We start from the raw sequence: 15,630 nt of genomic DNA on the forward strand, positions 1-15,630 counted from the left end.
TTAGGGCTGTTGTGCATAGGGTTGCTATGAGTTGCAAACGACTCGACGGCACATAACAACAACAACAAGCTACATTTCCAAAGTATGAAAGATGAACATTGGTCATCTTTGCCTCCAAGGAACACTGGCCGTACCCATTCTAGGACATACCAGGTAAATGAAACAGAAACACCCTCTGCTTTCCTGGAATAATTGGAAAAAGTGGATATGTTGTCCCAATACAATAGTTTTAAACCTGTTAGGGGTTTCATATTCCTTGTAAAGAAGTGCCTGTGCAGAGTGATAATATGCCCTGTTATGGGTATGATAGAAATTTGTTTGTTAAGGTGTTTATATTGAGCCTGCCAGTCCAACTTTGATTTCTTGGCTATGGACGATAACTATGTTCTTTCATCACAGAGTCCTTTAAGCATGAGAAGTGTATAATCATGTCTCATTTTGTATGATTAAAAAAAAACCAACTTATTTTTCATGAGAATTCTTAGTGTATGTTTTTCCCATACTGATATTTATCATCCTTTTGGACACTCCCTCATTTGTCAACATATATTAAAAATGTGATCCAAACTAAACACGGTGTAAAGTCTTGGACATTATATTTCTGTTCTGTAGTGGAGACAATATTGAGGTGGTTGTTGTTTGCCATTGAGTTGCCTGTGACTCATAGCGACCCTATGTACAGTAGCCCTAAACCTGTTCAATCCCTCCACCCTCCCAAGCATGACGTCCTTCTCCAAAAACTGGTCTCGCCTTGCAAAAGTGTGTCAGACAAAGCTTCAGAATCCTTGCCTCTAAGGAGCAGCCTGGTCTCGCCCTCTCTTGGATGAACCTGTTTATTCTCCTAGCAGTCCCTGGTATAGTCAGTACTCTTCTCCAGCACCACAGCTCAAAGGCATCAATTCTCCTTCTATAATTCCTAGTCATTGTCTCTGACAGCAGACTTTCCCAATGCAATTCGTCTTTTGATTTCCTGGCTTCTGGTACCCAGGGTGTTTATTGTGGAGCCAAGCAAACTAAAGCTGTTAACAATCTCAATCTCTTCCATCTATCATGATGCAGCCAACTGTCCCAGTGGTAAGAATCTTTGTTTTCTTTATGTTGAGCTTCAATCCATATTGAATGCTGCAGTCATTGACCCGCTGCAACAAGTGCTTCACATCCTCCTCCATTTCAGCAAGCAGGGTTGTGTTATCTGCATAACACAGATTGTTGATAAGTCTTCCTCCAATCCTGATGCCACATTTCACCTCATATAGCCCAGCCTCCCAGATAATCTGTTCTGCATATAGATTGAAAAGGTATGGAAATAGGATACATCCCTAGCATACACCCTTCCCAATTCAGGGGAGGTGTAATTTTTTTAACTCTTTAGTATAAAAATAAATACTGTCAAATAAATTTATTTTTTTCTTTTTAGCCACAATCTGAGGATGAAGAAGGCTGGAAAAAATTCTGTCTGGGTGAAAGGTTATGTACTGAAGGGACAGTTAGACCATCTATAAATGAAAGTCCAGGAATTGATTATGTGCAGGTGAGTGATACATGTATAATCAAAACAAATTTTACCTTATTTTTGGTGCATCATTTGGCATTCAACAAGTGACCTGGGCCAAATCCATTTCCTGGCTTGTTTTTTTTACAGCCCACAAGCTAAGAATGGTTCTTATGCCTTCAGAGTCTTATAAAAAAATAAGCAAGCAAAGAATATGTGACCAAGATAGTGTGTACAGCCTACAAAACCTAAAACACTCACTCTCTGGCCCTTTTCAGAAACTGGCAACCTATGTCTTATTTTATTGACTCTAACTTACACAGTGGTAGCCCAGTTTCTAAAACAATGTACTCTTAAGTTGACCTCATTTCCCTTATAATTTGCAATTTGTATAATTTGCAAGTTATATAGGATTCAATTTTTGGATCAAACAGGGACTTTAGGCATAAGAAAAGAAACAACGCAAAAAGCCCATAAATTTCAGAGATGTTTGAAAAAATTTATGATGGTTGATTTTTCTGAGAATGAAATATTGAGATTTTAAATGCATGTTGCTTTATTGTAATTATACATGATATGGCCAACTCTTACTTGTCCTTCAGGATTTACCTACACCAAAGTTGGAAGATAAAATTGTGGAGCTTAATATGTATCTATGTTTATTGTTCCTGTTCCGTTTATTATGTTGTGCTCTATTCCACAAATATTTATTGTTTTGTAAAGTGAAGTTTTTTCTCATTTTAAATTCATTTATGTAAAAAATGTAGAGTTACAGAAGTAACTAAAATGATGAAGAACTTAAGAGAAAAGTAAGCAAAATACATAAATAAGCATTTCACAGAAAGGAAATACTGATGGTTCTTAGATGAATAGATGCTCAGCATCATTTACATAAGAAATTTAATATAACTACAGTGAGCTGCTATTTTTCAGGTTATATTGGCAAAGAATATTTGATACACTGTTGACAAAGGCTGGGAAAAGAGGTGTTTTCTCCCATAATCATAACTTACTCTGTGTCATTAAGTTGATTCTTAATCAGTGACCCTTTTTTGTTTTCCAAAGAGGTAAATCAGAACAGGAAAAGATTGCCCATCTTTCTCAGAGTGGTCTGCTGACAAAAACTGCCAACTTTTTGGTTAGCGGCCTTACACATTATACAATGCAGCCACCAAGGCTCCTTCACAGTCATAGTACTGTGTTGTTATGTGCCATCGAGTCGCCTGTGACACAACACCCAGTGTACAACACCTGAAGCATGCCCTGTCCTGAGCCAGTCTCACTGACTGACACAGCTACCTCATTGCCCCAGTTACTGTATCAGTCCATCTCATCAGGGATCTTTCATGCCTGTGCTCTTCCTTCTACCCTTCTGAGCATGATGTCCTTTTCTAAGGATCAGTCCCTCCTGGCCAAATGCCCGAAGTAAGTGAGACGGAGCATCAAAATTCTAGCCTCCACGGAGAAACTTGGTTTCACCCTCTCCAAGACAGACCTATTTGTTTTCTTCTTGATCCATGGTATGTTCAAGACTCTTCTCCAGCACCACAGCCCATAGGCGTCAATTCTTACTCTGTCATCCTTAGTCATTGTCGAGCCCTCTGATCCATTTCAAGTAATTGCAAAGACCATGGCCTGAATTAGGCACACCTCAGTATTCAGATTGACATCTTTGCTTCTCAGTACTCTAGAGAGGTCCCTGACAGCAGATTTACCTAATGCAATTCGTCTTTTGATTTCCTGGCTGCTGGTGCCAAGAGAATTGATTGTGGAGCCAAGAAAGCTGTAATTGCTAACAACCTCAATCTCTTCTCCATCTACCATGGTGCTACCAGTTGACCCAGTGCTGAGAACCTTTGTCTTCTTGATGTAGAGCTTCAATCCATACTGAAGACTACAGTCCTTGACATTCTGCAGCAAGCACTTCAGGTTCTCCTCAGTTTCAGCAAGCAAGGTTGTATCATCTGCATAATGTAGTTGTTGATAAGTCTTCTTCCAATCCTGATGCCACATTCCTCCTCATATAACCCACCTCCTGGATCATCTGTTCTATATAGAGATAGAAAAGCTATGGAGACAGGACACATCCCTGACACATTCCCTTCCTGATTTTGAACCATGCAGTGTTTCCTTGCTCTTTTTCTGAGGACTACAAATAGATTCAAATCTCTTGGCCAGACTATTTTTTTTAATATAATCTTTTGGGGAGCTCTGGTGGCCTAGTGGCAAGAAGCTGCAACTACAATCCCAGAGGTGCACGGTTCGAATCCACCAGATGCTCTGCTGGGGGAGGAGGGGCAATCTCCTCCTGTACCAGTCAGATCTGATTTGACGGTACACGCACAAAAAAATAATAAAATAAAAAAAAATTAATATAATCTTTTGCCACTTGTAATCAAACAAGGAATACAAATTTACTTATTTAGAGTATTGTCACAGAATATATATAAGTCAAATATACCACATGAGAACCATTTAAGAACACAATAAAATGTATCATTTCACAATGGTGCTTTTTAAATCATTGCATTTTTCTAAATTTTATTAATTTTAATGAAAGTTTACAGAGACTTAGGGTTTCCAGTCATTCATTTTTGCACTTTTCTCCCTGCCCACCCTCTCCCCCCCAATTCACTCTTCTCCTTGAAAAGAAAAACTCATTCATGGCTATGCAATCCCTCCCCCCAATTCCACGCCACTTTGCAGCCTTCACTCTGGACTTGTGTAATGACAAGAATACCCATTCATATATGCCTTTTAAACAGTTCTCTCCCTCATCTGTTTCAATGTAATATACATCATTCCACCCCTCCTGTTCTGTCTTCCCTCAACCCTGATGTCAGTCCCTTTTTACAACAATGGCCCTATTCGATATTTGTCCTTATGTGATGGAGATATTTCACTCAGCATAATGTCCTCCAGGGTCATCAATTTGCATAATATTTCATGAGTTCCCTGTATTTCAGTGCTGCATAATACTCCATTGTGTGACTATACCAGAGCTTCTCTATCCATTCATTTGTTGATGGGCACTTAGGTTGTTTCCAGCTCTTTGTTATTACGAACAAAGCCGCAGTAAACATGGGTGAGCATATATCTGCTTGGGTGACAGTTAAGGTTTCTTTAGGGTAAATCCCGGTAGTGGAATTGCTAGGTCAAATGGTATTTCTGTTTGCAACTTTTTGAAAAAGCGCCTTACAGCCTTCCATAGTGGTTGCACCAATTTTACACTCCCACCAGCAGTGAATAAGGGTTCCAGTTTCTCCACAACCGTGTCAGCATTTGATATTTGTTGTTCTGTTAAATTTTGCTATTCTTAACTGGGGTGAGATGATATCTCATAGTTGTTTAATCATAGCATATTTTTTAAAAAACATCTAATTCACCTATCTATAATTTCCTGAAAATACTGACCTGAGCAGATTTTTGTCACTATATCAATGTAATAATTTTATTGACTGTGTTAAATAAGAAGGTAACTTTTCAAGTAGTAACAGGTCCATTTCACAAACTTTGAGTCCATGGCCAGGAGGGACCAGTCCTTGGAGAAGGAAGGGTGGAGGGACAGCGCAGGAGAGGAAGACTCCAGATGAGATGGATTACACAGTAACTGGGTTATTGGGGGTAGGTGTGTCAGTCAGTGATACTGCCTCAGGATAAGGCAAGGTTCAGAGCTCCTGTAAACAGGGTCCCTATAAGTTGCAGGCAACTCGTGATTTTAAATTTTCCTATTTTATTTATTAACATTGTTCCATATTTTAAAACTTGCATATTCATATTTTCTTGGACATCACTAGCATAGTGGTTACTAGAATGTTACAGTGGGCAGTGAAGGAATTTTCTTTTGTCCATTCTTCTAACAATGTGACAGTACTTCGAGGGTGATAGAGAAAGCTCAGCTTATACTACTATATAACAGATTTCATTATTTTTTCAGGTTGGATTTCCTCCCTTGCTTAGTATTGTTAGCAGAATGAATCAGGTAAAATCCATCTAATGATAAAGATATATGCATTCCTTTTATTTCAGTGTATGTGTGTTTTATGTGAAAGTATTTTAATATGTTAACTGAATATTTGACAGTATGCAGAAAGTGTGCTAATCTTTCAGATTATTCCCATTTGATCTTCACTACAACTCTTTATGGATAGTTATAGTCAATTTTTAAAGATCTTCAATAAGAAGGATTAACACAAGTAATAATAGTCTTGAGCATATCAGAGATCCTGAGAAGGTGCAGGATAGGACAAGGTTCACATTTGTTGTTCATGGAGTTGCTATGAGTTGTATGTAGTTGCCTCAGCAGCACCCAATAGCAACAACATAGATGAGGAAACACAGTTGGGAGTTAAATAACTTACAGGTGGCTTCAGAGTAAGTAAATGACATCACTGAGTTTCAAGCCCATGTCCACCTAACTCTAAAGCTTGTGATGTTTTATCTCAGTGCTAAACTATTCCATTTTAACATTTCAATATAAAATTTTCATTTCTGGAGTTTGAATTCTATTTTAAGGTTAGATTGCTGTTTCAAGAATGAAATATGTGATGTCCTGGATCAAAAAGACAGAAATTTGGACTTTGATTCATCAGTCTTTTAGAAATAGGGATTCTGTTACACCTTTTTGGAGCAAAGAAAATAATTTGTTTCACTTTTGTATAGCTTTGGGTATTCTTAGACAAGAAATTTTTTTAAGAAAGGGTATTTTGTTACTGTTTTCTACCATTGATCTCTAAATCATGGCATGCTATTTACTTTAAAACTAAATGTCCTGTCTTATGCCATCCTCATAAACAGATGGGGATTGGACAGTTGAAATCAATAGGTTGTCAGTGGCTGATTCTTGAAGCCTGGGTCAGGCTTTTCTTGCTAATTCATCTGAGTGTGGAAACTCTACTGAAGCCTGTTTAATATCCTAATAACACACAGGCATTTTTATGACAGATGGATGCTAGTCCTTCAAACCCACCTTTTGTACCTTGGACAAAAAGCCTGCCAATTTGCTGCCAAAAGGTCACAGTGTTGAAAAATCAGAATTGAGTTTAGTTCTAATATGCACACATGGGTTTGCCATGAATCAGAATTAACTGGCTTACTTTTCATATTGGAGTAAACCACAATATACTTAAGAGTTTGTTAAATTCTGTCTTTGAAACTTTAAAACACATCTCTCTCTAGATAATTTAAACTTGAGCTGTAATTTACTTTGAATTGAGAAAGTATGCAAAGACTTTTTCTTAAGAACACATGGAATTTTTCAAGTAATTTTTCTCTTTATAAAGTAAGCCCTTTTAAGTTAAGGCATTTGTTGGTATTTGAGAGTATGAGACTTACTTGCTTAAAAAAGTGTCTTGTCATTGGGAAAGCCATCCAACAAAATTACTAACTGGAATTACAGTTTTCTCAGGAGTCATATGAGACCATTTTAACATTAGATTGCTTTCTAATAGTTAAATTTAATGAGACTCATTTTTAACTTGTTTGTTCTTTATTAATAATACAGCATTCCCTTTTTTAGGCAACAATAACTAGTGTCTTGGAATACCTGAGTAATTGGTTTGGAGAAAGAGAATTTACACCAGAACTGGTAATATATCTTGTTCTTTTCATAATGCAGGCAAAATTATATACACTTAAAGATTATCTTTTGCTATGTTCTGTACACATAAAGATTATCTTTTGCTATGTTCATACATATGTGTATGTATGTTCATACTTGTTTGCAGTGACATAAGGAGCTATACCAATATAAATCAGTCTACTGCTTCCTTCATTTAGGCTAAAGTATGCCGGCTGAACTGGAGTTGATTTTTTCCCCCAATATTTTCTAGTTACATTTTTATTATTATTAATAAAAATAATAATTTTAATGACAATTTACAGAGACTTTGGATTTCCATTCATTCATTGTTGTACTTTTCTCCCTGCCCACTCCTCCCCCTAAAGTTTATTTATAATCCTGATGTTGTTGTAATCGTCATTGTTATGTGTCATCATGTTGGAACTGATCCATAGCTTACCCTCCAGTAGATTTTCAAAGGCTGTAAATCACACAGGAGGAGACTCTCCATCTTTCACTTGTAGAGCAGAATTTGAACCCTGTGGATTTGTGATAGCAGTGCAGGCACTAGGCCATGAGAATGACACCTTTAGTCTGATCTCAGTCTAGTAACAGAAAGATCAGAACCTGTCTGCAAATCCCACAGACTTGAAGCAAGTTAAAAATGCATTTTCTAAAATGGCCTTGAAATCTAGTCTCCATAGGATAACAGAAATAACAACTGTAATAGCATTATGTCTCAGACATTGCTGTGAGAATTTACAAAATAACCCTCTAAATTATCCAACAACTGATGAATATTCTCTCCATTTTACAGATAAAGGAATGGCAGCATGCTTCACCACCCTTTATTTTACTGCTTTATAGTTTTTTCCTTTTTAACTGCTTTGTATTTTACAGCTAACTTTTCCGCTTCAGAATTGGGCTCCCTGATTTGATTTTAAGAAATTTTAACATTTTTCAGATAGATTTTATTTGCGGAAACAAAAAGTTTAGAATACATACATTCAGAAGCAACCATTTAAGAGTGAATTTAGTCCTCTTATCCATATTTCCTTTCAAGAAATGAGGTCCATCTCTTTGGGTGTAATTTTCTGATAAATCAATCTTTACATTTACCTTGAGAAAAAAAAAGTGACCTCACCTATGTGTAAATCTTTCCTTAGCTTTTTGTAGCAGTGACCTTACACAGGGTATGACACAGTACTTACCCTACCAAAATGAGAAAAATTTTATTATGTGGCCACAAAATAATATGCAGTACTGAAACTTAATTGAAAAATATTGTACATATACATAGATAAATATGCCATTTTAAATCTTAATATAAATTTTTTGCTTGGAAGAGGCATACGTTTTTGTTTGCCCTGTGTTTTGTTTTTTCTGTGTACTAAGTTTTTCTTAAGAGTATATTTTATTTCTGTAATTAAAACATAAAACCAATTAGAAAAATAGAAGGGTAACTGTAATCACCCTGCATGGGCCTTCAAAACATTATTTCATCTTGAATATAGTGTCTTTGTAGGGAAACAAGATAAACTTTATTTATGTTATCTGTCTATAAAGAACAAAGAAAAATAATTATTGCAAGAATTTGCACATATCTTAGTTTCCTCCTTATGAATTAGGAGTTCAGTTGTAATAAACATCCCTGATACAAACTCTTTTGAGTGTTAATTTTGAAGTATTCAGTGTCCTATATATACAAGAGATAAGTCCTGGCTATTTAGTTGACTCTTTGTTACCTGTTTCCAAACATAATACAGCTAACTGTTCTGTGAATGTACTCAAAACAGATAACTAGAAACAACATTAAATTGTTTTTTAAAAAAACAATTTTAATTTATAGTTCAGTATTCGCCTATTAATTTTTATTTTTTTTTTTATTCTGTTTAGGGAAGGTGGCTTTATGCTTTATTGGCTTGTCTTGAAAAACCATTATTACCTGAGGCTCATTCACTGATTCGGCAGCTTGCAAGAAGATGCTCTGAAGTGAGGCTTTTAGTGGTAAGTTGCAGCTTTCTGTTTCAAATTGAAAGCACCCAGTGGTTTACTTAGGTGGTGGTAAAAATAGTCCAGTGACATTGGAAAACATGAAATACAAGTTTAGATTAAATTTGGCCACATGGCAGGAAAGCCCAAAATAATAGCTTAAATATATTAAAAAAAAAAAAAAGTAATGTTTTTCTCAGAGAAATGGATGTTAAAGAAAATAGATCTAAGGTTTCATATTCATCTCATGATACAAAGTACTGCTGGAGTTTCAGCCATTATATCTCATTGTAAGTATCTGGAAAGAAAAGACAATAAACCTACATACAGCCTTCCTAGAGACTTCTTAAACACATCTACCTATAGAAATCATTGACCAGAATTTAGTCACATGGACATGATCAATTGTAAGAATTGTTTACCTTTAGCTTGGTGGCAGTGTACCAGCTAAAAATGAGCTGCTTTTGCCAAATAGGGAAGGAAGACAAGAAAAGTAGTCACCTAGTAGCCTCTGGCACTTTTTTTAAATTCTAAGACTCTTCTTCTAATACATCTCTATAGCATTACAATATAAAATAATCAGTTGCCAGAGTAAGCCTAGTCTTTTTCTCTCATTCTACTTCCCTTCCAAAATGTCCATTGACTTCTACAAAACATATATAAATTAAAAGCTCCATGTTATGGCTCAAACCACATGACTTTCCACATGGCCTGCTATGCTACCAAATATATTACTGTTCCCTAAATATTCCCTATAGTTTTTTGCTGTTATTTATTCCTTCTGCAAAAGTGTTTTTCTTCCATTCTGCATCTACATCCCTTTTGCATTTTGCAGTCTGGCTCATTCTATCACTACTTTGATTCATCTTCTAATCCTAATAAAAAAAAACCCTTCTTCTGTTTTTTCCAACATGACACTTTCCAAATGATAACTTTTTATCATTTATGACATTTAATACATTTCACTTTCATTAAAACAAGTATGTAGATATTTGACGTTCTATGCTTCTAGCAAGTTATGTTTTACTCAGTTCTGTTCTCTGTGGTCCCTAGCACCTAGAAGAATTGAAAGCCTTAATAACAGACATGTTTGAATTAATATGCATAATAATTTTAATATACATATCAAATTTGAACATATATTGATATCCCTACCAATATCCAATAAGTAACTGTGACTATTACTGAAATAAATACATCTCAACTCATTGCCATCTAGTCGGAACCAACTTACATGTGATCTTCCATCAGGTTTCAAGACTGTAAATTGTGTGGGAGATTACCTATCATCCTTCCTTGGAGCTGTTGGTAGATTGAGACAGCTGGAGACATGTGGTTTTGGGTTGGCAGCCTAATCTCCTACAGGCTAGGCCAGCAGAGCTCCCTCAAAAAAAATTTAGTTAATCTTTAAGATTATTTCCTGTGTGTCTAGACCTGATGTTTTGACATATTTTTAAAATTAGGATTCTTACTGCAATCCCAGAGGCACGTGGTTCAAATCCACCAGATGTTCTGCTGGAGAAAGAGGGGCAGTCTTCTCCTATACCACTCAGATCAGATTTGACAGTATGCACTCAAAAAATAATAAAATTTAAAAAAAAATCAATTCTAGAATTTGATCAAAACCTACCTACATCAAAATTCAGAATTCAGTTCTGGAATATTTTCTGGTAAGCCTTATGACGAGAAGCCAGAATTTATCTCCTCAATTCTATGTCTTTTAGCTATACTTTTCTTATTGTTATTCAGGCAGAACATTTGTTATTGTTGTTGTTATATGCCCTCTCACCGCAGCAGCAGAAGCAACATTTAACACCACAACAAACAATAAATGTTGGAGAGGATCTGAAACTGGAACTTACACACTGCTGGTGGGATTGTAAATGGTGTAATATTATGGAAGGCAGAATGGTGTTTCCTCAAAAAACTGAGCAAAGAGATCTCATATGGCCCAGCTATTCCAACCCTGTGTAAAACAGCTCTGAAGCCTGCCCTGCCCTAAGCCAGTACTACTGACTCTTAACACTCCTATCCCCATTGCCCTAGTTACTGTATCCATCTCATCCAGGATCTTCCTCTCCTACACTGCCTAAAGTATGCGAAATGGAGCTTCAAAATCCTAGCCTCCAGGGAAAAACTTGGTTTTACCCTATCCAAGACAGATTTGTTTATTTTCTTGGCAGTCCATGGTATGTTTAAGACTCTTCTCCAGCACCAGAACTCAAAGGCATCATAGTCTTCTACCGTCATCCTAGTCATTGTCCAGCTCTCTGATGCATAGGAAGTAGCAAAATTTTCTCCCTAGTTTTCTTCCTTTAGAGCCCTCTACTCTTACTCTGTTTCTGTTAAAAAATTATGATCTTAGATGTTCCTCAGGGGTTTGTTAATGTTAAATTTGTCTCCTTTTTCTTTGAGGATTCCCATTTCCATGTGATGGTTACTATTGTCTGATAAATTTTCATACTTTTTGTATCTTGAAATGTTTTTCAAAATATGAAGGGAGAAACAATGTTTGGGGTTTGTTGGTTTTTGTTTTTTAGGACAACAAAGATGATGAAAGAGTTCCTGCTTTGAATTTACTAATCTGCTTAGTTAGCAGGTATAATTAAATCTTTATTGATTTGTTTTATAATAATTGTATGTGTAGTGGGTCCGTACTGTTGTTTCCATTTTATAGTTCAGGAAAGTGATGTTTAAGGAAATACTAATTTTATATGTATCAAAATATATTTAATTAGTCCTCTTTTGTTTCCCATTTTATTTGTAAGTCATGCTGCTTTGAAGATCTTATATGTAAAGCTCTTCTTATTTCTAAGAATAATTTCATAGAAATATGTCAGAGAGTATGTACTCTTGAAAATAGGATACTTAACTAACAGTTTGCCTTCCAGAAAGTTCTTTCCAGACTTGATAATTTTGTTTCATGGATTAGTGTTTTTACTCCATGCCTTTTTATGGCTTTATATTCAAAATTGGATAGATATGTAATCCTAGTCATCTCTCCCATTTCCTCATGTAATGCACCTTTCAGAATACACTTAATCAACATCTAGTTTCTTCACGTGCAGTTAACCAAGTTAAAGATTATTAGCCCTTACTCTTTGACACTTCTCTTGGTATCCCCTAAGAGAAACTCATTTAATCTTTTAAGGCAGGCTATTTTATTAGCCGTTTAGGGAGGAGGAAATTGTAACTACAGATGAGCAGAGAGAGGTAACTTCTCTTAGTAATTATAGTAACTTCTATAATTACAAAGCTGGTTAATGGCAAAGCATTAGATACATTTGGTGGTGGTAGTAATGTACAATAAATTCTTTTTTTCTTTTTAAGGTATTTTGATCAACGTGACTTAGCAGACGAGCCATCTTGATGTAGCTGCTGATTTCAGAGAAAGATGATATTGTAGTACAGGCAGCCAGAGTCTGGAAGTGCAGTGTCGATTCAAGTGCAGATGGCATCACGCCGTCAATGCTGTGAAGGACCCTTAATCTCTGCAGCTCAAATTGATAATCAGAAGATGGATTTTACTGTTTTCAATGTGAGAAACACCTATGGAAAATCTAACCCAATTTGAACCTGTTTGAACCATTCACTGCAATCAAATGCTTTTAAAGCAAATTGAATGCCATTTATGGCTGAAGCAGCCTGTTTAACAACTGAATCATTGGTGCTGTTTCATTATTTCTATACATACATAAAAATTTTTCATGAAAATGTGTTTGGGTTACTTAAAATGTTCTTGACTCCTCAACAAAAGACAATTGATAATTATCCTTGGTATTAGAATGTAAATACCTACATTAAATGTCAAAATATTCATAGTCTAAAATCAATAAAATTAGTCAAACTTTTTAACTTAACATGTTAAATTCCTTATTGCACAGATTTTTTTCTTAATATTTATCATAAATATCATAAGTCAGCTATTTTGATTTTTCTAGTTGACAAAACCTTTTGTACCTATTAGAATTTATTATTTTTTTATCAATTGAGAACATTTTATTTTAAGTAACAGGACCTGAAGAGGAATAATTACTCAAATAAGGATTTTACTAACATAATAAAAAGCCTAGGAGAGGTGGACATTGGCACTGGCTGAGTTGTTACTGAGAACCAAGTTCCTCAGATTCTCTTAGCTTTTGTTTTATGGTAACACGATGACAGTTCAAAGTACTTTGTATACAGCACAGAAAAGGAATAAAAGAAGCAGAGCCTTCCACCTCTCACCTTTTTCTCATAAAAAGAAAATGTTTTCCAAAAAACTGTAGCATGCTTTATGTTCATCCACTGGCCATTAGTTTATAATATGATTACCTCTAGCTCCAGGAAAGATGGATAAATGAAGTTGTAACCCTTTCCATCCTTTTTAATGGAAAGTGAAAAAGTTTTATATGATTGACTCTGGATGAGGCAGTAAGTTATTCTGCCCCAAGTTATAATTCAAATTCTTTATTCCTTTTATACAGTTGTCTCCCTTGTCTGTTTCAATGCAATGTACATTATTTATCCCTTTTTCTTAATTTCCCCCAACCCTGATGTCAGTCCTGTTTTAGAACAGTGGCATTATGCAGTATTTGTCCTTTCGTGACAGATATTTCACTCAGCATAATGTCCTCCAGGGTCACCCATTTTGTATAATATTTCATGATTTCCTTGTTTTTCCATGCTGCATAAGATTCCAATGTGTGAATATTCCACAGCTTCTCTATCCATTCGTTTGTTGATGGGCAGCTGGGTTATTTCTAACTCTTTGCAGTAAAAGCAGCAGTAAACATGGGTGTGCTTATATCTGCTTGGGTGACAGTTCTGGTTTCTTTAGGGTATATTCCCAGTAGTGGAATTACTGGGTCAAATGGTATTTATATTTCCAACTTTTTGAGAAAGTGCCATACTGCCTTCCATAGTGGTTGTACCATTTTATACTCCCACCAACAATGAACATTTCTACATAACCTCACCAGCATTTGTTGTTTGCTGCTCTGCTGAATTTGGTATTGTTACTGGGGTGAAATGCTATTTTATAGTTGTTTTGATTTGCATTTCTCTTAAATCTAGGGCTTTTGAACACAAACATGTGTTTGTTGGCATCTGAATGTCTTTGGTGAAGTATGTCTGTTCATCTACTGTGCCCATTTTGCAGTCGTGTTATCTCGTTGTGGTGGAGTTCAGCTTCTTGAGTAATCTATTCAGCAAAATACTGAATAGGTATGGAGAAAGAATACAGCCTCGATGCACGCCTTTCTTTATTTGAAACCATGCATTGTTTGCTCTGTTTGGAGAGCAGTTTCTTGGGCTAAGTCCAGGTATCATATAAGCATAATTAAGTATTCTAGAATTCCCAGTCTTCTCAGTTTTAGCCAGTGTTTGTCATGATCCATACAGTCAAATGCCTTTGCATAGTCAATAAAGCACAAATAGATACTCTTCTGCTTTTCAAGATCCATCTGACATTAGCATCGATAATCCGTGTTGCCACAGCCTCTTCTTAACCCAGCTAGAACTTCTGGTAATTCTTTGTTAATGTACCGTTCCATGTGATATTGTTTGATAATTTCAACCATTCTTAGGGATGGGAACAAATATGGATCTCTTCCAGTCAGTCATCCAGGCACCTGTCTTCCAGATTACCTGGCACAGACTGATGAGCATGTCCAAGGCTTCATCTGTTACTGAAATATGGACATTGGTATCCCGTAGATTCCTTGGACCTTACTTTCATTTTTTTTTCCCCCCGAGGCCTTCAGTGCAGCTTCAGTGTGTTCTTTCATTGCCTTTGGCTTTTGATCATATGGTACTTGCTGAAATATTTCAGGGTCAGTCAATTCTTTTTGGTACAGTAATTCTGTATATTTGTACCATCTTCTGAAGCTTCCTGGATCATTCCAGATTATGCTGATAGCATCTGTATTGCAACTCAGGGCTTGAATTTGGTTTTTCATTCTTTCAGCTTGAGAAATGCCAAGTGAGCTTTCCCCTTTCTATTCTCCAACTCCGTGCACATTCCATTATAATACTTTTGTCTTCTCAAGCGCCCATTAAAATCTTCTCAGCTCTTTTACTTAGTTAAACATCTCTTCCCTTTATTTTGGCCTATCAGTAATCTAATGCAATTTTCAGAGTCTTCTGATATCCATTTGGTTTTTTTCTTTCTCTTCTCTTTTTAATGACCTTTTGATCTCTTCATGGATGGCATCCTTGAATATGATCCCCAAACTCCTCTGTTCTTCAATCATTGGTGTTCAGTGTCTCAGCTTGTGTTCTTAAGATGATTTTTCAATCAGATGGGTTTTTGTGGACTTGTTCTCATTTTCTTCAGCTTCAGTTTAAACTTGCACACAAATAATGAATAGTTCATTCTACAGTCAGCACCTGGCCTGGTTTTGACTGCCGGTATTGCATGTGCTTCTCCATAGGTTACTGGGATTTCTGAGAATAAATCTTAACAGGAGGAGACTGATAATCTTTCTTTTCTGTAAAACTGCTGAGAGAGTTAAACTGCCAGAAATACTGGGCATTTTGATTAGCAGCATAAATCATTTCAGGCTAGGTTCTAGTTGTTTTCAGACCAAAACCAATACATTGTCCT

The 15,630-nt window shown here is 36.0% G+C and overlaps 1 protein-coding gene across 1 annotated transcript in view; it reads left to right on the forward strand.

Annotated features, from left to right (window-relative positions):
• The window catches only part of GEMIN2 (gem (nuclear organelle) associated protein 2), a 30,660-nt gene extending 18,246 nt beyond the window's left edge, over positions 1-12,414 (forward strand). The window contains exons 5-10 of the mRNA XM_006891569.1: positions 1,418-1,531; positions 5,430-5,474; positions 7,011-7,079; positions 8,949-9,059; positions 11,585-11,643; positions 12,375-12,414. Of these exons, the coding sequence (XP_006891631.1) occupies positions 1,418-1,531; positions 5,430-5,474; positions 7,011-7,079; positions 8,949-9,059; positions 11,585-11,643; positions 12,375-12,414 (438 nt within the window). The remainder of the gene's footprint in view (positions 1-1,417; positions 1,532-5,429; positions 5,475-7,010; positions 7,080-8,948; positions 9,060-11,584; positions 11,644-12,374) is intronic.
• Positions 12,415-15,630: the final 3,216 nt, after the last annotated feature.

Source organism: Elephantulus edwardii, unplaced genomic scaffold, assembly GCF_000299155.1.
Source record: "Elephantulus edwardii isolate Elephantulus edwardi_28Jun2011 unplaced genomic scaffold, EleEdw1.0 scaffold00100, whole genome shotgun sequence".
Taxonomy (NCBI): Eukaryota; Metazoa; Chordata; class Mammalia; order Macroscelidea; family Macroscelididae; genus Elephantulus; species Elephantulus edwardii.